Source organism: Brachionichthys hirsutus, unplaced genomic scaffold (assembly GCF_040956055.1).
Source record: "Brachionichthys hirsutus isolate HB-005 unplaced genomic scaffold, CSIRO-AGI_Bhir_v1 contig_801, whole genome shotgun sequence".
Taxonomy (NCBI): domain Eukaryota; kingdom Metazoa; phylum Chordata; class Actinopteri; order Lophiiformes; family Brachionichthyidae; genus Brachionichthys; species Brachionichthys hirsutus.
Window position 1 is genome coordinate 47,844 of NW_027180391.1, and position 27,182 is coordinate 75,025.

Sequence of the window (27,182 nt, forward strand, 5' to 3'; positions counted from 1 at the left end):
TTAAAACACATGGGGCGCTTCATCAGAGAGCTTGATGTCTGTGTGAGATGGCAGGTAGCCTGGCAAGGGAGACAACAAAACAAAAAAACAGAGAGAGACAGAGGATGAATTTTATGTCACTATTTGCATACGGTTGTATTTTTGCAGGCAAACCCATTTATCTTGGATTTGGCTGATTGTTTATCTACAGCTCGAGGTAAATCAGCTGGAACTTCACAGAGTTTCCCTTGATGAAAATGCTTTCAACGCTTCACTTTCCTAACACGCTAATTATTTTATTGGGTAAAAATAATTCACAGAGACGTTCTCAGCACTTTAGCTCGCATCTGATTGTGTTTCGCTTACCTGAAAATGATGTCTTGCCTCGCCACGCCAAACTCCATTTAGCGAGTGCATGAACATGCGGCGCATGTTAATAATGAGTGCGTCTTGGTGACTCGTATGATAATGCGGGGTCAGGTAGCTTTAGCGCTTAACAGTGGGTGACTGTGTTGTACCGGTATCTATTCCTTATGCAGATTGTTTACATTTTATGTATCTATGTGTGTGATTTCTGCCAGAACACAAGTTCAAAACAGACCAATTAAGTGTCTGAAAACAGAAACACTGTTGTGATTAAGGGAAGGGTCACACAAACCTTCTGTACAATTTAACCGGCACATTGTTCAACCTGCCAAACAATGTGATATTGCAATTTAGTCTGGTAAAAAAAAACAAAAACAAATAGAAGACCAGGGGTGAGTGGTTCATGAGTTCGAGGCAGCAGACTGTAGCCGGATAAAGTGACAGAGAGCAAAACAAGTCGATAGGAACTTTCTAATTGGTTAGGATTTGTCTCAGTCCTCCAGTAACACATTTTTTAAAATAAGAATTTAACTTGTAGCATCAAACATCAATAGCAGAGGAAGGAAACCTAATAGAAGGCTTCTTTTCTCATCTCCCAGTCGCCCTGCAATGAGCTGGTAAAATCTCAGCTCCACTGTACTGATTAATAACAATAACAGTGACGTTTCTAAACACATCGCATTACCGTTTCTGCAAAGTCACGTGAAAAAGTTCATTGAAAGTCTGATCAAAGAGTGCTGAAGAAGACAAGCACCCTTGATTTCATCAGGTCTGAGGAAGTGGCGGAACTGTGCGTGTTTTTAACGTCTCCACCCTTCACTGTTCCCTGTTAACAGCTTTTATTCAAATGACGGCCTCCTTGAAGAAGAACATTTGACGCCGTGTGTAGCAGATTATCCAAGGTAATGGAGAAACTGTTCCAGAAGAGAGATGATGGTGTTGAATTTCCTACATGTTGCTTCTTTTTTTAAGCTGTTGGCAATAAAATTCATTTCCAGGAATCTCATAGATGGATATCTTAAAACCCGTGAAAATAAAACCACTGGATACCACTAAATATAATTAGGAAAATATCAGCTGGGATTGGCTCCAGTCCCTGCAGGAAAACACATGTTTAATGATAATGGAGGGGAGTAGGTTTTTCTCTCTCTCATTTGGGCATTTTACCAGTCATTTTCAGAACTATTACATACATTTTAGGCAATTGCTTTCATAATTATCTAAAAGTGTGCAAATGCAGCACTGCAGGAAAACCAGATCTCTAGATCTTCACTGTCCTGCATGAGAGCCTGAAAATCACAATCTGAATACACCCTGCGTGTGCTCGAGGAACTGCTGCTACTTAAAGGAAGAAACCGGCACATCGATACCTCTGCTTTTGGAGTCCAGCTGTATATCCACATGATCCTGTGAGGTCAGTTTGTCTGCCTCCGGCTTTGGGATGGCGATGGAGGCCACTGTCGGGATGACCTCTTGTTCTTTGTCAGGCTGCTCCGCTGTGTATGTGTTGATGACCGGTATCTTCCTGTAGGTCACCCAGAGGCAAAGAAAAGGAAAAGGAAGTTAATGGAAACCTGCCATCAGGTCTGTTTTACTAATGCCTGCACTGTGCATAATGTGCCGCACACTATTTTTAACTGTTAAGGATGGAAGAGGATTGCTTGAAAGCTGGAAACTAGGGCATTTTGCATTCCACTGGGCTTTGCTCTCTCACTTTCACATTGTTCACCTCACTTTCAATCAATTTTTCATCCCCTCAGATGCACCCCCAGTTCTGCTTAAGACTAACAGCATTTCTAATTCCAGATCTCCCTCCCCGTGATTCGGTGCTGCAGCTGGTGCCGTGACATTTGAGGCAGCTTTAGAGAAAGTTGATTTCCTAGTGCCATAATTACAATTCTTAAAATTAAGTAATGCTTTACGTTTATAGTGAGTAAGATTCTACTTATTCCAGAGGATCTTAATTAAGCCCCCCTGTGAGTGGCATGGGATTACCTGCAGCAGAGGATGCTGTTTACTGTATGTCCCTCACTGTATAATATATGTTGTCTCAGGACTTATCTCCTCAACCTTCCCTGCCATTCTGCAGAGTACGCCTCACCTTGAATGGCCATGTTTAGCATTTCCTAAAGGTCAGCCCTCACATTGTCAGATAGATGAATATTGATAACTGCAGGACTCTGACACCCATTCAGCTCTCTGGGAGAATTGATTAGACTGTCATTCCCTGTAATATTCTGCAGATTGAGACAGAGGGGAATTGTCTTATTTCTCGAGCTATTATTGTGACGTAAATGCCCGTAGCTCTGAGATATATGGAGTCTGAATACTTGCAGGCACTTTTAGGAGTTCGGCAGCGAGGTTGCTTGTAGATAATGGGGCCAAATCTAAATAGCTATTATGCAATACACAAAAAAAAAAAAACAACATCTATCTTATTGTAGATATTTCAATGTTTGATAATCAGGGCATTGATCTAGCTGGATTTGGCAGATGCGGTTCCAAACATGTTATCCAGTATACCTTTTAAATTTATATATAACAAAGATGGCCAAGCCCATCAGAGCGACCGACACGAGCATGATCACTGCGGTTCCGCTGTGGCCGCTGTCACTGCTGTCCACAAGAGGAGCTTTGAGGGGAAAGAAAATTAGAGAAATTGAGTGGATGCTCAAGGCAAATGAGGACTAATGCACATTCTTATCCAATATAAATAGAAGTTTCATAATAATCTTGTTAAATGGCCATGCAGAATTATTGCTGGCTTGTTTTTGCTGAAAATAGTCAGGAATAATCGCTAAAGAAGCTCATGTCCAATCAACACGCCATTTTCTCTTCATGCATGATTTTCCACTCACTAGCAATGCTGCTCTACAGGTAAATGTACAATATTAAAGACAAACAAGAAGACAAATACACAAAGTCTGTAGATCAAGTTTGGTCTCCAGATTTCACTTTACGTTTTAAAGCTTTAAAAATAACAATGTAAAATAAAATACAAAATACGACCAACTTTGCAGAGATCACCTGAAATGCTCCTCTAGGTGTGTTGCTAGAGGCAGAAGGCTCACCTGGAGACAGCCGCGTGGCATACACATTCACCTGCATCCCTGCTTTAAGCCTGAACTGGATGAGGTCTTGGTTCAAAGCACTTAGCAGAACCTGAGAAAGCTATAAGGAGGAGTGACAGAGCAGAGAAGGCTCTGTTAGCGCCAGCTGCACAGCAATATTCCACAGTCATCAATATTTCAATTGCAGTCATTTCATCCAAAAGCCTGAATTATGAATCTAGATTTCTGCCTCTTTCTAAAGAGGAGCAAATGTTGATATGACACGATAAAATCGAACCTTCTTCACTGGAACCTGCCGAGCTTTTTGGAAGCTATGGAAACCCTCTCAGGTAAAAGGGCAAGCTATGTATGGTAGCAGTGGCAGTGACATTTAAAAGAAAATTAATCTTTTGCCATTTCCATCAAAACAGGAACATTTTCACGAGGTTTCAATGTCTTACAAGTGCAGCGAGGCAAAGCCATCGGAAATCAAAGTGTGTCTTAGTATCGGGAAATTGCAGTTTTAATTTTTCCCCCTGACGTGCCTCACATTTCCCTTTTTTTTCCACACCGAGATGAAGCAGTCATTTAACAAGACACCAAAATGCCTTGCCAGAGCCCATTTGAGTCCTTAGCCATGCCTCACTAATTCCATCTCCCTCTTTCTAAAATCTTTCCACTGGTTAAAATTAGACCAGCTCCACACAGTATGAATAATTACTTTTTGTTCTAGTGGCATATCAGGGTCAGCAAATCTATTACACATTTTAATAAGCTGCTACATAGATACACTCGCAACGCATGTGTGTATGTGTGTGTGTGTGTGGGGGGGGGGGGGGGCACACATTCAGTTGATGCATCCACACTGCAAGTCATTCACTGCAGATGAGAACAGTGAACTGAAGATTTATTACTCTATTGTCTGTGGGTCTGCCAGGTAATCAGACAGGCTTTAGATAAATACATCTCTTTAATTCCAAATCCAGGCCGCCTGCCCCAGTTTCTTCATGGTGCCAATTATGTGATGCATCAATGTAATTAAATACCTATTAGCATAGTTCAAGACTGACTGTGAGCCAGTAAAATTCTGTTTACTTGTGATACATCAAGGTCCTCCCTGTTATACTGAATAAATGAGTTTGTTTTGCTGTTGCTTATATTATAGTCTTTACATTTAATTGCTTTCCATAGCGTGATAATAGATAATTGATCAGTTCTGAAGATGCAGGATTTTTTTTTTTTTCGCTTTAACAGATAATAACCATTAAGCATGGTGCCTTGAGACGATCAAGGTGAAGCTGTTAATAGTTTAACTGAGGCAGTGCAGAATCTGATGGACACTCAGTCTGTGCTTTTCAATGAGTAGACATTGCCCTCTAGTGCTCAGGCCCAGCATTACTGCTTTAGCAAACATTGAAATGCAAAGTGCATGTGCGCTGAAGAAAAATTAGCACTAAATGGCAATAAAGGCTCAAAATCCAATTTTCTTTTAAGCTTGAGCATCTGTAACGCAATGAGTGGAACTATTGACGAACCATTATAAAACCATAAACGAAGCAAAAGCTAAAAGCAGGATTTTTTTTTATCTAATGACTCCACAGGGAATGTGTTTTTCTATAAATATGGGAATGAAATGTGTCTTAAGGAACTATATGAGATGTAACCTGTCTGCATGCTAATGACAATAGTACAGGAACATCTTCCTCTGCTTCTCTGTGTGCTTCCTTTTAATGATCCAGAGATGTTGTATCTCTTAACCCAATTACTACCAAAAAAAATTATACTTTCCCATTACTGCTGACCTTTAGGAACGGCATTGCCTCCCTCCTCCTCCACCTCCTCCTCCCACGTACCTCACAGCCAGCAGTGTCTATTTATCTCACTGGGGTATGAAAACACATTTGCTGAGGCTCTAAACTGACCGAGGTAATCCATCACCAGGTTAACCTTATTGCAGAGTGACAATGGACTGCAGACTTTCCGAATGAAGCTACACTTAAACCACCGTTACCATGCAATGATAATGCAAGTTTGACAAAAACAAATGCGGACACGATGCTTATTGTGATGCATTGCCTCGCTGAAGACATTTTTTTTTTTAAGTCAATTTTTTATGCGAAATGAATGGCAACCAGTGGCTGCACAGAAGGCAGAGAAATGAATTCAAATGTGAAAGGCTTCATAAAAAGAAACAGAAAAGAATACAGGATAATTTAATATTTTTTGACTTTCAGTCTTTAAAAAAAATAGATAAATCATCATATAAATAAATGAATAAATAAATGTCATCCAGGGAACATAAATAAAAATAAAAACAATTTTAGCCATCTTCCCATCTCTGATATATAATATCTGCCGAAGTGTAAATATCTGTCCATATATTTTGATACCTGCACACAGAGCAGTGCAGTTAGGGTTTAACCTTTTCTTTGCAAGCACGCATAATCTTGAAGAATGTCGGTTTGGCATGATATCTTCAGGCCACAGATTACATCGGTAAACAAGCTAAAAAAAATAGAATGACTCAAATGCCTTGGTCGAATAAAAACTGGAGGAATTTTATGATGATTGCGGAGAGATATGGCAACAATCTGATGATAACGATTAAAGCTGAAATTAAGAAAAAAAGGGGATAGAATGGCTGTTTATATGCATTTGCTATCCTGAATAAACTCATGGAACTGGGTTGGCTTGGCTTAAGCAGCACAAACAATACACAAATAGATGCTGGCAAATTCCTCAACAACTAGAACGCAAATGTTTGTGAAATAAAGTGAGCATTAAGACTGCAATGTGAGCAAATATATAAATACTCAGGTAAATAAGGTGGTGTGTATGTAGCGAATAGCATAGTTTGTGTATAAATTCTGTGTTGCTCCTGACAACCCACGCATTAGGCTTGAAAATACAAACAAAAGCAAAGCTGAGAAACAAGATACAATCTTCTGGTGAGCAAAATGTCCCAACATGACAACTTTATAACGTAAAAAAAAAACATGATCCAACAATAGCACTGAATCTGGTTCAACAATGTCGTGTGAGATTTTAAATGAAAGGAAATATTCTCCGGGGATGCCACCTCCAGACACATTCTCATGTTGTACTCAGTGCATGCCGGATGCCATTAAAATATTTTTGACAAGATGATACCTGATCCAGGTGCCCCCACTTTCCGTCGGTGGGTCTTGACCTCTTATCAGGCACAATGAAAACCTCGGCTGTTGTTGGTAAACCGGGAAGCACTGTGACCAGGAGCTGATCCTCGCTGATCCCTGTGACCTTTAATAACAGCAACAAAACCTCATTAAAAACATATTTATTTATTTTTTACCAACACTGTTCGGGGTGTTAGTCTGCGTTTCAGTCCTGAAATGAGATCAGGGCTCCGCTGTATTGATGAGTAAATACTTCACGGGTGGTAACTCATTTGCCTAAGTACCAGTCACTGTCAACACAGAGATCAGCCGGAACATGCAAGTTCACTTTGACGGTTGTTAGTAAAGGCCAAGGCTTTTAGTGCATTTATGCCAGAACCAGAGGTCTCCTGTCAGTTTCTGCAAACCATACCCGTATCTGACAAGTCAGAAGGTCAAAGTCTCGGATGCTATATATATATATATATATATGCCCAGTGTCCAGAATCTTCTACCCAGTCTGCTGTTTTATTTTCTTTGTAATTAACCAATCTTGGGCTCTTTGCTTGAGCTTCTGGTGTTATCGACCTATCAACAGATGGGCAGCGGCAACACACTACCTCATTGTCTAGTTGCCATGTCAGATAGTCTTCATTGAGGCCAATGTATATGAAATGCAGTAACAGCATGCGGAAGGTAATAAATAATTGCACAAGAAGTGTGAAAAATCAAAGACACCGAGTCCATCGCCTGATATAAAAGCATACGCATACATTACAGATGCAGCCGCTGATGACATCACTGGCTCACCAGGCAGGGAGCCAATGAGTTTTCTCTGTCGACCAGCATATAGCTGCAGAACTGACCTGAACCATGGAACTCTTCACCGCTCTGCCGATGTCGTCTCTCCACTCAGACAGTCCAGGGTTCAGCTCGTCCAAATTAGAAGAAAAGCCCAAAACATGGGACCGGAAAAAATCTGAAATCCACACAGACACATAATCCTTCTTCTGCCTCATATCAAATTCTTACATCTTTGTCTAAGCCTGTCAAAAAAAATTTTTTTAACTTTTGGTATTATGGTCTGACGATGGTGATATCCACAGACCTTGTGCACTGAGGTATGCTAGAGAGTAGCGTCTTATACGGCCGGATGATTTTCACTGTGTGAGCCTTTTCAGGATTACACTTTTGTTGCCTTCTGTCCAAACATTTTTGCCCACATTAGGTCATGTTTGCAAAGAGAACTGCTTCTTCAAAATTTCACCTCACACAAATTTGTGAGATGTTGTTGGCATAAAAGAAATCTGCATAAAAAAAATAATTTACCAATATCATTTAAACTTTATTTTTTCTGAAATAGAGACAAAAAATATATGTCTCTTAAAATAAAATAATAGTAAGAATTAATAAAGAAACTTATAAGAATACTGGAATGATGACTGAATCTTGCAAAGTTTCAGTCAAAATAATAAATGAAAGAATTTACCTTCTTTGCTTTTGACTTTGGAAAGAGTAAACTGGAGAAAAAAAACCCCCAATTTCAAACGACTAAGTCGTCATTCTTGACCTTTCAATCACATCTAATGAGTCTGGTCGACAGTGCAGTTTTGAATAACAAGGCCAAATAAAATATTATGTTTTTGGAATCAAACCCACACTATCGCTATGACAACGAAACCAGTTCAAGCCAGTGATGAAGGCGATGAGAGCTCTTGGAAAAACAAGCCAAATTTAGTGACACACAGAAAAAAATAGACATTATATGTGCAATGATTAAAAAAAGTATATGTTTATAAATAAGTTTATATGTGTATGAGTCACCATAAACTGCCATAGTCATCTGGTCCTGAAGGACAGTGTTGCCGACCGAAGCCTGAACCGTAACCTTGTGCCTTCCTTCCGTTGAGAAGGTAAAGGAAATCACTCCCTCCAGGGTCACAACAGGCTAAAAAAAGAGAGAGAGAGAGAGAGAGAGATGCTGTGAATCTATCATCCTCCTTCAGTTTATGGCCTGCAGCGTGAAGAAGGAGCAAGTAAGGCTTGCCTCTGTTTTGTTATCAAACCACCAGTAATAGGTGACCGTCCCCACGTCGTCGGGGTGTAACACCGTGGTGAGGTTTACCGCTTTGTCTTTGATGACCACAGAAGGAGTCAAAAGATGGATCCGTTCCAGTTGACCTTTAGAGGGAAGACATAAAAGCTAGAATAACATTTAAATGCAGAATTCAGACACTCCATTTTCCAACGGAAAACAGACCTTTGACCAGACGCAATGAGCACACGGAAAGACATTGGACAAGTTGATTGCCCTGTCAAGAATCTGTGGATGCTATGATGCTAAAATGTCACTGTTTGGATTCATTAAGATGGGCTGGATTCACACTGACCGCTGCTGCCCTTTTGACAATGAGGAGATAACCAACAGCTGTCTGTTCCCCTTTCACAGGTGAGTAACACGCCAAAGTTTGGATGAGCCAGTTTGAAACTACAGCAGAATTTAGAAGCGAGTGTGATCAAAGGCCACCCTTGAAGTTTTGATCAATTTCAAGTCTGCTGGATCTCATCATCTCTCATCCGCTGTGACACAGCATAAAGAGCTTCGTGTTAGATCAATTCTACATGAAGTAAAATCAAGTTGGAAGCGAGCAATGTCACGAGTCAACCATTAGAGCCACCCTTGAAGTAAAGATGTGTTCCAATAATGCAAAGCAAGCATTCATTTTCCTTGTGCAAAAGCAGTCAGAAATTGCTTCTTGTTTAGCTGCAACTTTTTAAATGATTGCGACTCACAGGAGATATGGAGGTACAGTATCACTCTGTCAGAGCCCAGAGCGTTGGCTGCCGTAGCAGAAACTTGGTAGATGCCAACTTTACTGTAGATGTGCTTGATCCCGTCATCGATGGAGCTCATGTTGACATATGATATGGCGGTCCCATCGCCAAAGTCCACCGTTATGCTTGTCGCTGAGCTGAGACCCTTAAAAAATAATAAATAGCTGTCACTTCCATGAAGCTTTAGATGTTTAAGAGAGCACCTTAACTAAAATCCACAAAAGTCTGGGCTAATCGCATCACTGTACATTTATCTGTGCTACGTCGCTAACAGATAGACAAAGCATTGTAGCTTGATTTGGTAAAATAAAGTCAGCACCTCTTCCAGAATCACCAAGAAAGTGACATTCTTCTCCAGTGTTGCGACCAGTGTTCCCTCACTGGTGAATAGCTGGAGGCCCTTGGGGGCCTGACTGGGACATTTTTTCCGCCTGGGGCTGTACTTCAACAGGATTCCCTCAGTGCAGTTGTTGGACAAAGCCCTGCGATACCTGGAAGTTGTTAAGGACACCCAAAAAAAACATGCACATTTGAGAACAGCACAAACATAGCTATATATATTTATAAAACCACACAGAATAGAGAAGCATTGCCAAAGAGCTAAGGAAAACAACTGAGTAAATGTATTGTAATTTACATCCCTGCAAGATATCAGATGAACTTCATGAAAAGAGAGCTCAGTTTGTTACCCAAGGTCTTTGTGCACCCACTAGTCTTTGCTCCTGTCAGTACAAATAAAGGATGTATACCCAGTCGTGTTGAAGAAGGTGTCCCCAGTGATGCAGTCTCTGGATGTCACCGACGGAACAAACCAGAACGCCGGAGTGCAGCTCCCATCAATCTGCCTCTCAAACCCATAGTCGCTGTTTCAGTTTGGACACGCAAAGACAAAAGATAAACCTGGGTGTTACCACAATTAGTTAAGGTGCATTGGTGGCTGCTGTAAATAGAGGCTTGAGGAACATTTTGTGGGGCAAAGCGGGGTTTTTTTTTCCCCCTGAAATTTCTATGAGTATTTTGGAGCTTCTCTATAATTGTTGTGAATTTGACAAAAAAAAATGAGCTACGGAAATGAACTTGAAGTAAGTGAAATATGTCATAATAATAATCCATTGTTCAGACTGAGATCTAATGTTTGTTCAACGTTTGTTTTATTCTTTCAGTTTTTCCTATTATGATATGCAGCATAATTAAATTAGAAAGACGTGCATGAAAATGTATCTGTGCAGATCTATAATGTAATAAGCTGCAAATTCTAATACATAACCCTTCCAACACTGCTCTTGTTGTGCTTTAGGTATGGATCACAGACTCTGCAGATTGACAAAGTGCTGTGGATTGGATTGGATTTAATGAAGTGAAAATAGTAGCTACAGAGCAGGAACTCACCACTCAAAATCGCCGTCTGTGCACAGGCAGGAGTCTGACATCTGAGAAACATACTGATCTCTGGCCTTGACACATCGAACGTTTGCCTTCGGTTTTTGGAAGATTCTCTTCATTCCCATGATGCACACTTCGCCCTTTGATAAATAATGCATAATAAACATTTCAGAGGTTCTTCTTTTATTCTTGTATACAATCCTGCTTTTGTTTGCTGACTGAGAAGAAGTACTGTTTATGTTTCGCCTGCAACCGCATCGAGTTATCAACAGACGGGGCAGCGGCAATACACTACCTCATTGTCTAGTTGCCATGTCAGGTAGTCTTCAGGTGTGCATCGTCGTTGGAAAATGAACCGGAAGTCAATTTTGACAAGTTGCCACTCGGATCGATGACTAAAATGTCCAAATATTCTGCACAAGTCAGAATAAAACTGGTCAGAAACACATGGTGCAACGGGGATTTTCTTCTGTGGGGCGCTTATGAAACCATTGCAAACCCTCATTAAATAAACTCACAAATATCCAGACACACTTCATCAGGGTAATCTATAATAATTACCCAGAGCATCTAGTATCAAACTAGAGACATGTAAGCTGTTATATCATACGTCATTATGAGGGTGTCCTCTCCAGGCTCCCCCAACACACCATCGACGTAGAGTGGAGACGAGGTGAAGCTATATTTGTCCCAGTTTCTGCCCTCATCAAAACTCAGCCTGAGGGAAAGAACAATGGTTGGATCAGAGACAGACCAGCCACAAATAGAGCTGAATTCAAAGCCTCAGCAGAAAAGCAGTCTCCCTCCTTGGTGTGAAGATAGATTATAGTCTCCAAATAGACGTGGCACATCCCTGGAGGGACTTACAAAATATGTCTAATTGGCAGAGGTGTGTGTCGGATGGCCACAAGAGATCCTCCTTGATTCAGGAAAAACACGCTGTACTCTTCCTGAAAAACCTGCAGACAGAATCTTCAGGTTATTGAGAGAACTAAAGAAAACTACGGTGACAACATCAGGAATATGTAACCATGCATGTAAAGAAACCTCAACGGTTAAAAAAAAAAAGAGTGAGAGAGAGAGAGAGTCTCAATTGCAGCAGCAATTGTCAGTGTTGATTTCTGCAGTCGGATGTCAAATTTCTTTGGGTTTGTTTGTTTGTTTGTTTCGCAGCCAAGAGATGAAAATGTCTCACACAAGGCTGGTTGTCAAAAACTCTTTAGTTCTTTGCGACTCTAAATAACTGATAAGTTGGTATTAAAATATGCATCATATTCCTACTTTTGTTCTACTTGTTTTTATTCAGCTATTTCCTGTTTTTACGGATGCTTAAGTCCATGTTATATATAGAGCAACGTTCGGGGGGGGCGGATGCTCTGGTAGAAGGAAAGTATGTAGAGAAACGTGATCCAAACCTATCCGACGTACACTTGCACCATCATTGGTTTCTCGTGCCACCCTGCCACTTGAACCTCTCACACATGCTCAGACTTAATTTTCTGCCATTATCTGCAGCTGCTTAATCAGTCAGGCTGCCCTTCACCTCCACATCAGTGACCAGAGCTTGTAGATTCACCAATTGTGTAACCTCAACAGTTTCGGTAGAGTGATCAGACACCACCACCACGCCAAAGGAACCACAAAAATAACAACATTTTCATCGAGGTGTCATACTGTACCTCTCTCCAAGTGTTCCCGGCGTCAGATGTGATGAAAATACTGACATTGGAATTGGTCAACTCAGGTCCGACCACACCTGAACACAAACGGTAGAGGCGTAGAGGTGAACTATTTTACTTCAAGCGTGTCTCACTTGATCGGTTACACGGGCGGTAGCATAGCTGCTTGTTTTGACATTTCGAGTATTTCTTCAGGCAAAAACAAAAATGTCTTTTTTTGTTATTCTTTCCATTGGAGCAACATGGAACAGATGTGCACGATACAATTATTTCATTTCATTTTGCAAACTGCTGCCATCTGAGAAAGACAGCGCTGCAAACAGATGTAACGAAACAGATTTGATTGGGAGCATTGGAGGATAAGATCAAGAGGAAACAACAGTATGGCTGTGCGAATCAAAAGTGCATATCAAATAATCTCCTCACCTGATGCTATGATAATTCCTGGAGCTGAGTCTTTGCTGACAATATTTCCTGAGGTGTAAGGATTTTCTGATACGTGAAGGTGTAGATGCAATGAACAGTAAGGCTGTGAAAAAAAGAGGAAATGAGTTTGCCAAAGTCAAAAGTAATTTTTGACCTTGTTCAGAGAAATAAAAGGTTTCAAAATCACAACCTTTCAAAATATCACATACATGTAATTACCGGTACGTACCACCATCATAAAGTGTAATGCATGCTAGATCTCCGGGAATTGTTATTTACATTCGTGCATACACAACAGAAAAGATCAAAATGTGTGCAAGCAGCTATTATGATGGCTGTTACTACAATTGCTATGATTACTGTGAGGTATTGAAAAACTGATTTAAGAAATACGGTAGATGCATCTGATATGATCTTCCGCACAGTAGAGTAATAGCTAGTTGAATGATGGGATAAATTCATGCATCCATCCATCTATTTTCTTTTAGACACCGTACCAGCTTGCTATGGGCGAGAGGCATGGTACACCCTGGACTAGCCGCCAGTTCATCACAGGGCCACACAAGGACAGACAATCCCTCACACACATTCACACCTATGGACAATTTAGCATAACCAATTGAACTAATTTGCATGTTTTTTGGTGGTGGGAGGGAAAGAATCCACGCAGACACGGGGAGAACATGCAAACTCCTCACAGAAAGGCCGCAAGTCGGATTCGGGCCTGTGACCTTTTCGCTGTGAGGCGACAGCGCTAACCACTACGCCACCGTGCCGCCCGGGATATATTCATTTGACCTTTTATGAACTCATAAATCAAAAGCATCATTAGATTTTATTTACAGCTAAGAGCATTCACTGCGCAGGATTATCAATGTGATTCACAATTTGCTGGCATTTTTTGGCCATCGCCTGATCCCGTGTAGAGTTTGTTGGCGTGTGGAGTGGAAATCCAAATAACCATATCTCTTTCTTTCAGTGGCCCACTTACTTGTTCACAATAGAACTTGTTTCCCTGGAGATCTGTTGTTGGAGCCTGAAGAAGACGCCAGTCTCTCCCCTTGTTGTATGTGATGTAAGTTTTCACTTGGTTCTCGACAACTTTATTTGACAGGAACACCCCTTTAATCCCAGCAACCTGTGAACATGAGCAGTGGAGGAAAAATAACCAGAAGAGAAAAAAGAACAGCCGTAAATTATTCAGACTTAAGTACAGCTGAAGCCCTAGTTTGGAGAGGGAGAGATTTCTAAAAGTGATAGCTTCTCTGACAGGGAGCACTATTTTGGACCATCTGTAGAACTGCAGAATCAAAACAACATATGTTGCAGCCTTGAGATATTCCTTCTCTTTGTGTTTATGTGCATGGAGATGCAGATCCTCGTGTGTCTGTGCCGTTTCCCTTGTATTTAGATAGAACAGCATATTTTGTCAAAAGAATGACCATTTCCTATCATGTACTGGTCGAGTCTTTGTAATTCTGAGCGTAAAATGTGTGTGCAGGTCAGTGAGCAGCGAACGTGACCGGTAGTGCTCCTAGGTGTGTGTGTGTGTGTAACACTGTGATGCATTTACTGCTGGGTGCAGAAGAGGATAATCGAGAGTGATGCCTGCATGTGCAGTCACTGCAACCTCACAGCATATCTGTCATCACAGATAACACAGACATGATGTTCAGGACCGACATTACAGCTCCAATTGCCCTCAAACGACTGTAGAGATGGTATGCTTTTCTAAAGACTGAAGCTACTCAAATGTTTTTCGATGTAATTCCACAGAATACGTAGAGGTGGATAAAAGATACACTCGATGCTGCGTGAGGAAATACAATGCACCTGCATCTGTTCCATTGTGGTGTAAAACATGCAAGACATGGAAGAAAATCAAGATGAACAAGTTTGAGGCTGTCTTTTCATGCTTCACACACCAGAGTCTGTTTAATTGTTCATGAATGCTGCGCAACAAGGATTTTCCATTTGTGCGGTGCTCTCACTGGTAAATTGAGTCTTCTTTGTGTTTATATTACCTCGATGTTTCTCATTGTGAACGAGAAGAATTTATGGTTTGACGTGGAGAATGGTAAGTACGCCTGAGCTTCCGTGGCTCTATGAATAATCGTCAAAGTTGAGCAAGCATTCATTTCAATATTGATCAATTCTGATTAGATTTGTATGCTCAATCATCCGCACAATGTCACAAATCACAGGTGGAATCATCAATTTCTCAGAATACAATGTGAGTTCCTCACATTTCATGTCTTGACCATGTAAGAATCAGCCGATAAATTGATTTGTATTAGATGGTCAAATCTATCAAGCCATTTGTTATTGATGAGACAAATGATGGTCCTGCTAATGACATCACTTTGGCCTCTAAATTCATTCATTCATTCATAAATTCTTATAATTTTTTCCAACTAAATACTAATATATATTTTTTTATGTTTGATGACTTAATTCATGATTTAATTAAATATTTAGAATATTTGCAACTGTATTTTGTTTTCCAATTAAAATTTCACTTGCAAGATCATCAACCTGCAGTTACAAACACTAAAAAGAAACTTCAAATTTGAGAACCTGGAGATTGCAGATGTTTAATACATGATATGATTGCTGACTGATTGTTTTTGTTTCGTGTCTATTGATTATGGTCCATCTAATTTCAGCACCAACTAAAGGTATAGACTGTATTCAGATCAGCTTTGGCACATGCAAATATCAAGCTAAATTTGCACAAAATGTTTAAAACATTGCACAACAAAACATAATTTTGAAACTGCACCAATTATTGCATTAGTTATTACCGTAATGAACAAAAAATATCTTGAACAGAGAATCGCGGGTGCATGCCTGAATACCATGGCAACATGTGAAAAGATAACCCAGCAGCTCTGCCCACCTCGTAGAGGTCTATCATGATGTTGCCCTCCGGCCCCCCACTGCTCACAACGCTCTCCAGCATCATGGTGAAGAACAGCCCCCTGGACTCGGACATGTAAAGGTTATAGGAGTCGTTCTGATGCCAGTCCTGAATCGCTGCCACCACTTGGTTATCATCTGTGCTGATTATCTGCAAGTCCTGAGTACATTCAAAATTCATGAGCACATGAAGAATTGATTTAAATGAGTTCTTTCAACATTCGCAATAAGTGTGAATCTCCACGGTAGTGACCTCATAGTGAGCACGGACCGCGAACAGCAAGCTATCGATTCAGCACTTCTGGACATGATTCAGCAGCAAATAGACCTCGGGGGGTTTCGTGGCATGCACTAAAAATGAAGGAAGGCTCCATTTAATTTTACTGAATCCTTTATCCAGAGCGAAGCAAGGTAAGGGGATGCGTGTCCTTTCCAAGGTAGCTGACACCATACATGAATGGATGAATGCCTGGACAGTTTGATGAAAACATCCAGTAAGCACTAATTCTCTCCTGTATTTTGGACTAAGATACTCTGTTATACTTTCAGTAAATGAATTGAGAATGAAAGTGCCTTCGCAGTCCAGAAGACTGCATGACTCCAGATTTAAGTAAATCTCACTTGAAGGTGTGATGATTAAAAAGTGATTACAAATCATGAGAGAGTATATTTAAATATATAATCCTTCATAAATAAATCAATTTGCAGCCGATTTATTACGATGTCATGTAATGCTTTTAATGGAGTAAAACCATTCGAAGTTGTGTTTCACAGTAAAATTCATGTTGCACAGCTACTCACCAAACCGCGCATCCTTTCCACTCGTCTTACCTTTGGCAGTGTGTACTTGGGAAGCTTCATTGGGTAGAAAGCATTTCTTTTATAGGACACATAATGGACTGATTTGCCACCTATTGGTACCTGGAAAAGGATACAGGGCAGTTTTCTGATCACCACATTTCCGATGAATAGCACTTTGAGATTTATTTGAAATGTAAAGTACATTATAAATAAGATTTTTTTTTTTATTATTGTTATTATTATTATATATTCACTGTGTGCACTGATTGTTAGCAGCATGCTAAACAATTGAAAATGTAAAAAATCATCAGAAGGTTAGGTTGAATTCTAGTTTGCATTATGACAGAGTTGTGCTGTTGTATAATACACAACGCAGCGATTTGAATTTCATACCACACTTTCTCAGGATAATGGCCCCTTTTAGTTAATGAAAAACATGACTTTACATTAAAATGTGATGGAGTGCAGCAGTTTTACAGCTTTTAATTGTCTTTTAATGAAGTCAGACCTTGTAATAAAAACCCACCTGGATGAAGACGTATTCATCCTGAACCACCAGGGAATTAGGGATGATAGATCCTGGGAAAGGCTTGCCCTTGTTTCCATCAGAGCAGTTTTGAAGTTTGCACGTTATGTACTGCGACCCTGTGGTAAACAAGAATTGCGTGGTAAAATTACTGAGGTGAATAAACAGTCTTCTGTAGGCTACAATCAAGGTTTAGCGTTGCTTATGCTGATGTCATTAACTGAACCGTAGAGGCAGAATTTTGGAGGCCTGTCTTCACTCTCTCAGATAAAGTAGAGAGCTGTCCCAGAACATCAGCCAAATGAAGCTGGCTCCCCGGGGACAGGGCATTAACACACAAGGCATTATGGAAGTGCAGCCCTCTCAGCACCGTGGCCAAGATAAGAGCCAAGTCACAGCCTGGCCCCTGAAAAATTAATTAGTTTAATCGTATGAAGTCTCCATCCAGCCAATTCAGATGGGGACGAAAATGTAAGTGCGGAGAGTAAAAAAAAAAAAAAAAAAAACTTTAATCTCTCCACAGTTTTTTATTCTTATTAATTAAGTTTTAGAAATCACCTCAAATGTACAGAAAATCTAGTATTTGGATTAGCCTACGTTTCTGTGTTGTTGAGTAACATAGTGTTATATTACTCACGTCCATCAGAGATGCTGATCTCCAGGTGAATCATTCCTTGTTCTTTGTCCAAACCCAGTCTGGACCTGTAGCACCAGGACAAGCGTTAATAGTCAGACTGCTTTAATACCCACATCGCAAAGCGAGCGGCGTTTGGCTGCCTGAGATTTGCAACCTCACTAGAGGTTAGGATGGAAAATATGACTAGGTTCTGGAGCAAAAGATGGTGCCCCTGCGAGTCAAAAAGAGTTGCTCAATTACTGCATAAGCCACAAAAATGTGACATATTCATTAGTCCATCGAATCAGAGCAGGAATGTTTTTCGTCGCTGCCTGCCTGCCAGTTCTAGCGTGACTAAATGACTGTAATGATGATATTATAAAATAGCTTTTCACAGCTTGAAAAGAGTTCTAATAATTTAAAAAACCTACAAGTTTCAAATGCATTTGATTGAAAGAGTTAGAGTTGGCCTTATAGGCAGTTCAAGGTGTCCTATCAACAATTTTACTGAAGTCTCTTTCCTCTTGTTTTCCAGAGGTTTCTCAACAGAGGCACACAGTATAAATTCAATCTATCTGCCTCACTAAAATGTTTTCAATCGTCTCCATGGTAGCCAGAGACCCACTGCATCGTTCCTGGCGCTGAGTGGAATTCTTAAGAGAATGCAATATGCAGATAGATTTTTTTTTTCTTATTTGAAATGTTCTGCTTAAATATTCTCATCAAAAACTGCTGATCAACCTATGATAACAAAACTAACATCACTTATATTATCCACACAGATCAAATAGCAGCCTAGCCTAAGAATATGAAGTATGACCACAATGTCAAAATATTATAAGTGACTCGCTACCTAGTCGGTCACTGGTGTCTAAAAATAAAAGTAAATTCCTGTCTGATGGGGGACCTGGGCCTAATTCAGGGTCCCTAATGTGAGCAACTGGGCTCATTTTTGAAGCAATGTTACTTTATAATAATGTTACATATTATTTGGTTGGTGCAATGTGGCACGGGTTGTGGAGTTGTTTTTGTTTGCTTATTTTGCATTTGCCTGAAATAAATAAATAAAATACAAAAAAATACAAATACAAAATTGATAGTTAAAAAAAATACGCTTTAGAATAGATAGGTAAAAATTAGTTATGGACTTAATGTACAGTATATGCTTATACATAATGTTATGAGTGGGAGAAGAAGCAAAGATGAGAGAAAAGGCAGAGTAATCATTTTGATCATTGTTACTTTCTTCCTTCGTGAATCACCTTACAACCCGGCTGATGAGAGCTTTTGACACTGATATTGGTTACATACAGAGTGCCTCTTAGACCTGGATACAGTTTGGATAGTTTCCCTTTTGCTTAGGTTGTATACCTTTCCTTTTCATCTTGAGCATTGAGCAGCGTAATGAAGCACTGAGGCAAAAAGCTTAATTAATTACATTCCTGCTGTCCCAAGGCGTGTGCGATAATGTCTACGCACTGCGTGAATAGCATCCTAAAAACAAATACGGTAGCGAAAATGTTCCTTTTCTTTGCTTCATCCTGTTATCAGACATGAAATATGGTCCTTTTGACTATGGAGATGCAGCGGAGATCTTTAAAGTTCCTCCAGGAGCAACAACGAGCCCTTATCTCTAACTCTGACCTGATAGCCATTTGGCATGTCCTGCTCTTGACGCATAAAGTGTGCCTAGCCATTTCATTCTATTTCAAAAGAGATTCTTCATGGTAGCGGTTAAGTGCTGACAGTTGTGACCACTTGTTGTCTTAATAGCAGCTGTTTTGACAGAAGATGGGTTTCTACTCATTCTATATGCCATGTCTAAACTATAATATAAAAAGGCCTATCCTGCCTCCCTCAGCACTTTGTAATTGCCTCACAGCTCCATCTCTTTTAATGGACTTTCTGTCAAATGCTTCATCCAATCCTATCAGTGAACAGCCGCCCTGCTCTTAAATAAAAGCCCCTGCAAAGTTAAACTATGTCTATCCAGTCAGGGTGCTTGTTAACACGTTTTCATAAATCGTGTTTGTTATATTTTCTTCAATGAGATGAGCAACGCACGGTGAGATCAAAGCAAAGTCTTTCCTTGTTACTCTGTGGCCATGTGGGGAGAATTGGATCTGCTTTTTTTTTAACACCAAGTCCTGTTTTTATATACCGGTATATATATATATATAACTGTCCTTCAAGTTTGTGTTCAGATGCTGCTAAAGACTGACTCAAATGGTAAAGGATAATTAATTCAAACGAAACTAAAGGTCATGGATGAATCAACCTCAATATAAAGATCTTTAAAATTTGGGTTAGCAAGGTGAAATAATTTTTTGATGTGTTAATTTATTTTTCAAAGTGGCTGTCATACACTATTTACTATTTATAAAACTATGTGTATTCAATCTTTGGTGGAAAAGTTAACTATAAACTTGCATTCTGAGTTTAAAGGAACATCACTATTTTATATTTTAAAACAACAGCCTCAACATGATTTTGATGGTCCTCTGACATTTAATTAAATTAAATTCATTTTTATTTCTATAGCGCCAGATCATAAAAGAAGGTTAGCTCAAGGCCCTTTCCAGGTGTAGCAGGGAAAGACAGAACCCAACTTGTACAGGAAATACTGAAATTAATACTATGAATGCTAATGCAGCGGTGACTGTAATTGTTGGACAGTCACAGAAGTCGGACAGAAGGAGCGGCAGAGGGAGTCCACAGAGGGACTAACGGGAGAGCAAGCACACAACTACGGGGAAGAAAGAGGAATTAGTGACCTATATTTATCAAATGTGAATAACCAGATGGAGAAGGAGGAGCTGAGTGTGTCGTGGGAGGTTACGCCAGCAATCTAGGGCTACGACAATAGTGAGTACTGTAACTTTAATGAGCAGTTGAGGTCACAGCGAGTGAAACTAGATCACACAAACCAGCTTGCTTTTAACGGCTATATTTACGTCCACACAAGGAGGTTATGGTTCCACCTGCATCTGCCGGTTTGCAGGCAAATTACACAAAAACAACTAGATGTATTTTCATGATATTCGGAAAAAGGGCTGTAAACTGTAGCGAAAAAAGATCTGTATGTACGGTAGTGCATAAACGGTTGCTTCCGTACACTCTGCACTTTGACATCAATTCAACCACGATGGGCAACGGCGTCTCAAACGTTTCCATAACTAATATGGCAACACTCTGAGGAGGGTGTGTTAATGTCCTTGCCAAATAAAGTTAATGATGTACTTTAGTTTAGGTGGTCTGTAAGGTCATCAGGTAAAGACTAGATTTGAGGAAGGAGAGATTTTCACTTTTCTTCTTCATTTGTCATGCCGTGCTTGAATTGTGGCCATGCTGCACCGAACCATTTCTGGTGGGTTTGCTCCATTTCATTAATCGCATCCGTAGCTGTAAGCTCTCTGAAAACACGCCCGATTGCTCGCAGAAGGCTACATCTGTCTTCTGTCCATCAGGAGCAGGAGATTACATAAATGGTGTTCAGCAAACGGCCATTAATGCTGAGTTATAAGTAACATTGCTTAAACAAAATGTTAAAGATCCATAAGAGCAAAGCTGAATTGGGACACAGCTCAATTAGCTGCAGTAACAACTTTAATTTTTTCCTCAGCAGGAAAAAGGGTTGTGATGTAATTACATTATGACTCGGGGCTGCACTTTTAATGTGAGCATTTCTGCATAGCTGATTATTACAAATAGGGGCTGAGTGTTAGTAAGGGAGCTTGAGAGCTTGGGACAGAGGATAAAGGTCTGTGTGATATAATATCATATCTAATTTATCACCATTGTAACTGAATTTTTGGCGTCTCCGTCCAGCTGGAAATCAGGGAGTGGCACCATTAATAAATTACTTCATGCGGATTTACCTCGTGCTCAGTTGTTTAAAGTTGTACAGATGTTTTAAGCTAATTGCAAACGTCCGATCCCAAAAATCCCAAATTTGAACAACAGTATTAAAGAAAAACGTCATAAATAACTCCTCAACCACGATTAGTGCATCCACCTTCCCTTTGAGGATAAAAAATCATCTTGTTGGAAAAAAAGATGAAGTCTTTGTTTTCATCTATTTCCTTGTCCTTAACTATCTTACCTCCTTTTTTTGCAATTCTATGCATGAACACATATTTGCTGCCAGCGACGATAAAACTACTATAAATTAAACATTTATCTTGGACCTCAATCCCTGTTCCAACACCCTAGAGCGAATTAAAGCCAAAAGAGACACCAAGAAACTCTCTGCCAAGCCATCAGTCCTGATTCTGTGCATTATACATAATGTATCATACAAAGTAAATGACAAAAAGATGAATAATATTTAGACATGATTCAATTTGTAATACACTGTGGTATCCCAACACAATCTCCACAATATTTCATGAGGAGACTGAATTCAACAGATCAAATATTCATTGGCATGTGTGGAAGTGAGAGCCTAAAGTGCATTATTCAAAAAGTAAAATAAAGATGACACGCATAATTTATCAATGCAAGATTTGCCTGGACAAATCTGTGATGGTATTTTGTTTACTCGGTGTTTACCATTACTCTAGTGGTGAAAATGGAACGGAATGTTAAACATACTCTCCTACATAGACTAGCCTTCTGCCAAAGACCGGTTGTTGGTCTCACCAGTAGAATCTGTTGGGGACGACGCTGTCCTGGACGTGCTGCCATCTCCTCCCAAATTCAACAGAGACATAGAGCTGAAAAATGAAAATGCATTAACCAAATGAATGACGCTGTGAATACTAATTCTGTTAATATCAGAAAGACTTGCTCTCTGATTTACATCCGATGCTTTATAAAGCAGCTGTCACATTTGCAAGATTTGTGCCGTTAGCATGGTGATGTTGTTTTGAATAATGCGGATAATCGGAACGGATGCTACGTTGTGAATACATTTATTCCTGTAAGAATGCACAGAGATGCTGTCAAGACGGGTTCCTCATATATCAAAACAATAAAGTAGTTCTCATTTAACTATGTATTTCTTCCCCCATAAGACCATCCCTTTTTTTTTTACTGCAGCGTCGGAATTGTGTCCAAGTATTCAGGATGTCTCGCTTCGCCTCTTCATAAAGATCAAGCAGCAACCACTTTCAGCCTGGAGCTTTTACAGGGATAAGTAATATCATTCTTACTTGTGCAAAAAGCTTTAAACTTTTAATAGACATGACTGACAATAAATGAAAAATGAAACCAAACTTTGATTAATTTCAGCAATCGTACAAAACTGATGAAATGTAGCTTCAGAAAGAAATATAGACTCACCTGAAGCCAAACCTCTCTTGAACATTGATAATTTGACTTGTCAATTCTTTCAGCTCGCATCTCGGCCCTTTACTATTTTCTCTGGAAAATCTTCCAATAGCAGGCTGGGCAGATCAGGGTTGATGTTTTTTTGGCGTTGCATGAAGCAGTCGGCAGGGCTCTAATGGCGGCTGCGGTATGTGTATGTGTCTTTGTACGAGTGGTATTGTTTAAAACGTGTTCACCTTGTTAAATTCACCCGCACCGCCTTGGACGCATCAATTCAAAGTCTGCCGTCAGACCTTGTGACTTGTTGAGGGGAGCAGGTAATCACTTGTCTCGCTTTCTGGCAACCGCTTCGATTTAAGCGGCGGGTGTCTCCCTTCACACAAAGACCAAGTGCTGAACGCTAGCTGCTGTTATTGGAGTGAATCCTTTCCAAAGAGATAAATGCCCGTTCTGCAATATTTCATAGATATATATTCCGGCAGATCGCTTGCACCAAACTATCAAGCTGAGCAGCATCTGAACTATAACGCTGCAGCCCTCCCCTTCATCCAGACAACTTTCCAGTAAGTGAACTCAAGCTATTTCAGGCTATATCTGACAGCTACGCATTACCTTTTGGTCATGGCTGTAGGCCAGAATCCAGTCCTCCTGCTCGGGGTGAAAAAGCAGGCTGAGGATATCGAAGGCTAAGCTGTGTTTCTGATAGGACGCCCCCTCGTCGAGGCTAATGAGCAAGCTGCTCTCCACCTCAGGGTCCGTCAGTAACATGATCTACAGCAAGACAAGACAGTGGACAGGGGAATCAGGGGCCCACCTTGGCAGCGTTCATTCCACAAGGTTTAAATGTACTTGTGCAAGGCCTGGAACATACGCTCTCTCCGAGCTCCAGCAGGCGCTGCTTGGTGACAGATATAGTTTCACTTGAACGCAGCGGTACATCCGTGCAGCATGTGTTTTTTTTTTTAAATACATGCATGTGGAAACATACCTTTCTTTTGTTGTTTGGACTCACGTACAGGTAACTCAGTATGATTTTTGGTCCGACTTTCTCATTAAGCTTCTCATATGTTGTCCCATAATCAGTTGACCTAAAATTCAATTATGGGAGAACGTGAATGAATGTGGTGGGGTGATGGTATCATTACGCACATCTTTCAGGCAGAAAATTGAAACACTGGAAGTCGCAAGGCAATTTGCTCGATGAATGAGGGCTTTTTTAATTACCAAAATAAACATGAATATTGTTTCTGACAACTTGAGGGCATATTATGATTATTTTTATTATTGTTGCTGTTGTACTGTACTATATAATAATATATATATATATTATGTTTTATTCCACCCTTGTCTATTGACTTTATTCTGAGGCTATATGCGTGTAATAATTGAACTAAAATCCAACGCAATGTTCTCTCACATATTTTAGGGAATTCATGAAAGCCATTACGTTGACAAATACTTCAGTGGCAGCATCTGAGACACAAACTGGACAGAGACGCGGTCTGCCACTGAAATAGGCTTTTAGTCAGAATCAATTTGTGAACATAACATAAATTTGAACATAATATTTTCAATCATCATTAACTTGAAAAAAGAGGGCATTTAGACATCCAGAAAAATCTCATGTTTGCATTTCTTCAGTTACATCTGTCAATCAGTCACACCGATCTCCTGAACCAAGTAGTCATTCCTGAACCAGGCAAGTGGATTAAACTAATGGTAATTCCTTAATCACTAACTACTTCATCATTAGTTATTATTTAATAATATTTAATGCTTCGTCCCCTCAAGGAAAGTGTTTTATCATGCTTATGTCAGCCATTGCCTCTGGCCTTCCCGCCACCAGCGAAGTTGACGAGTAGTTAGTCTCGAGCAGCTGCCAGTGTGCAGACACGGTTGAACTCACGCCTCTGTGCTCACCAGACCCGTGCATGTGGTGCAGAAATGCTCCCTCTTTTCCTCTTGACGTTCCCGTAGTGCAAACTTGATTTTTATGTGAGCAGATTTTGAAAGTAATTAAACACCATGCTACTTGTTAGGAGCAGGAAGTAATGAGGGACTGCTCAGTATGATGTTTCATTTTACACGAGGGGGTGCGAAAAGAGCAACTCATGACAACATAGTACATTAAACAATTCCTAAATGGTAAAATGACAAGCTATAGAAACATCCCTGAAACACGTGCGTGCATGTCCAATGGTCGTATAGCCTATTAAGTGCTGTCAGTCCAGTCAGTTTCATCTTCACTGTGAATCATCGCACTCGAGTACACCCTTAAAACAAGCCCAGCTCTGGAGCTACCCAAACCAATTAGGTTTGGCTACATCTATCATTTTCTTCACTTTGCAACCGTAGAGGGACCCAGCAGCAGCCTTCCTGCTGACACCCATCTTTTTCTGCCAAGACCAGAGTCACTACGGCAACAAAGGAGCAACAGTGGTGGTGCGGTAGGAACTGCATCAGCCAAAGAGTTTCTCTCTCTATCTATTTATCGTCAACCTTCAGAACTGTTTCTGTGTAGTTATGTTGCAGAATGTTATTGCAGGTAGAAGCTCTTACCTCCATAAAGAACTCTCTGTTACTCTTCCAGAGCTGAAGTCGAAGTACTTTGTCAACATGAGGATCACCTGCAAAACACATGAAACAGATTACTATCTTGAAGTGTGCACATCATCAGTTTTGACAACCGCTGAAATGACGTGTCACATAGTAAAACAAAGGCGCTGAGGCTTCCCCTTACATGTCTTCTAAACGTCCTGTCAGCTGAGGTTTTATTAAAAACCACGCACAACTGTGAAGGCATGTCAACCCATTGTCCCATGTGTAATAAAGCTCTAAACATGCTTATTCCCTGTGGGAAAGATGATCACACAGGTATGCTATAATGGATTCTAAATCCCAGCAGGCAACTGGCAACTGGTGATCTAATAATAAAATAAATCACCGTTATTAGAAATTCATTCTTGGCACTGAAAGATGAACCTCATAAATAGCAAGGACATCTTTTTTGAAGAGGATCATAAAAAGTGTCACAAGTGGTTTAGAAAATTAATAACAGACAAGCCTTTACTTTTGACACATAAAGCGTGCAGATTACCCCACATGTTAATGGCTGTGTGGATGTTTCCATTTGGTGCAGCATGTATTGGAAACGAAATCAAAGGCTTTTATATGTATGCAATTAAAGTCATGTTTGCATATGTTCAACATATGTTCAATCATTTTCTCACAGAAAGGCAGAAATATATATAAAAACAAAAATAATTGTTAGAGTAATTTAAATCCTGGAGTGTGCTTTTTTTCCACTTTTTTTTTCCTACAATGAGCCAGGATGTTTTATGAAAAGTCAACAGTGTTGTTAACATTGTGCCCTTCACCCTTTACACAAATGAATCACTAGAAATGCCCCGCCTCCACTGGGCAATCGTAAAATCTGCAGATCGCATGGCTCTCTTGGGAAGGCTGTCCGTAGATCTTGTTCACAGCAATCTTATAATTACTGAGTGTTATGAGTGTTTGGGCTCTCATTACCTATAACAAGAAAGGACTCGATCATATAAACAATGAATGTGATTTTTACTTTATTTTTTAAAGCCCTGCCCTCACGATGTTCTTAATTTTCCAAGATTTTGCAGAAAATCAAACAAATCAGTTCTGCCAGATAAAAACCTTACAACACGCTTTGATGAGACGGAACTGTGGAATGGGCAACACTGTGGCTCCTCAAGATCGCTTAGCCACACAGCTGACTCCAGAGAACAATTTCAAAAACCAGTATCCCTGGTTTGTAAAGCTAAATTAGTCAGCCCTGATATCCCACATGTAAAGTCAATTAAAGTGTATGTGATTTATGAATAAGAATCTTTCTAACATATCTGGCTTCCTTTCGCCTCAAAAAATCTAATATATGGTCAACTCATGATTGTAATGGTTTCTGATTGATTCATTTCCAATGTACTAAGGGATGAAATGACTTGTCACTTCAGCTCTTTGAAACACTCTCAATAATTTTGTCCTTCACAACATAACCATCATAACACAATGCTGTCCTGTGTGATATATCAGTTTAAATACTGTGAATATCAAGTAATGCGCCACTGAGGAACACAATAAGTTTCAGAAGAAGCTCCCACTGTTAATAATGCATATTAATGCAGTCGGTTTGGTTTTATGTCCTAATTATTTGGCCTCATTGTG

General features: G+C 40.0%; 1 protein-coding gene across 1 annotated transcript in view; it reads right to left on the reverse strand.

Annotated features, from left to right (window-relative positions):
* Positions 1-27,182, reverse strand: part of LOC137914504 (VPS10 domain-containing receptor SorCS1-like) — a 37,087-nt gene continuing 9,905 nt past the window's right edge. Inside the window, exons 2-27 of the mRNA XM_068758042.1 lie at positions 25,545-25,612; positions 23,974-24,073; positions 23,598-23,756; positions 22,356-22,429; positions 17,736-17,800; positions 17,099-17,217; positions 16,603-16,692; positions 15,752-15,931; positions 13,844-13,990; positions 12,853-12,955; positions 12,427-12,503; positions 11,615-11,706; positions 11,358-11,465; positions 11,043-11,160; positions 10,754-10,887; positions 10,114-10,227; positions 9,684-9,855; positions 9,323-9,509; positions 8,577-8,710; positions 8,354-8,477; positions 7,396-7,508; positions 6,546-6,674; positions 3,417-3,516; positions 2,869-2,977; positions 1,716-1,870; positions 1-59 (exon numbers count right to left, since the gene is read on the reverse strand). Of these exons, the coding sequence (XP_068614143.1) occupies positions 1-59; positions 1,716-1,870; positions 2,869-2,977; positions 3,417-3,516; positions 6,546-6,674; positions 7,396-7,508; positions 8,354-8,477; positions 8,577-8,710; positions 9,323-9,509; positions 9,684-9,855; positions 10,114-10,227; positions 10,754-10,887; positions 11,043-11,160; positions 11,358-11,465; positions 11,615-11,706; positions 12,427-12,503; positions 12,853-12,955; positions 13,844-13,990; positions 15,752-15,931; positions 16,603-16,692; positions 17,099-17,217; positions 17,736-17,800; positions 22,356-22,429; positions 23,598-23,756; positions 23,974-24,073; positions 25,545-25,612 (3,030 nt within the window). The remainder of the gene's footprint in view (positions 60-1,715; positions 1,871-2,868; positions 2,978-3,416; positions 3,517-6,545; positions 6,675-7,395; positions 7,509-8,353; positions 8,478-8,576; positions 8,711-9,322; positions 9,510-9,683; positions 9,856-10,113; positions 10,228-10,753; positions 10,888-11,042; positions 11,161-11,357; positions 11,466-11,614; positions 11,707-12,426; positions 12,504-12,852; positions 12,956-13,843; positions 13,991-15,751; positions 15,932-16,602; positions 16,693-17,098; positions 17,218-17,735; positions 17,801-22,355; positions 22,430-23,597; positions 23,757-23,973; positions 24,074-25,544; positions 25,613-27,182) is intronic.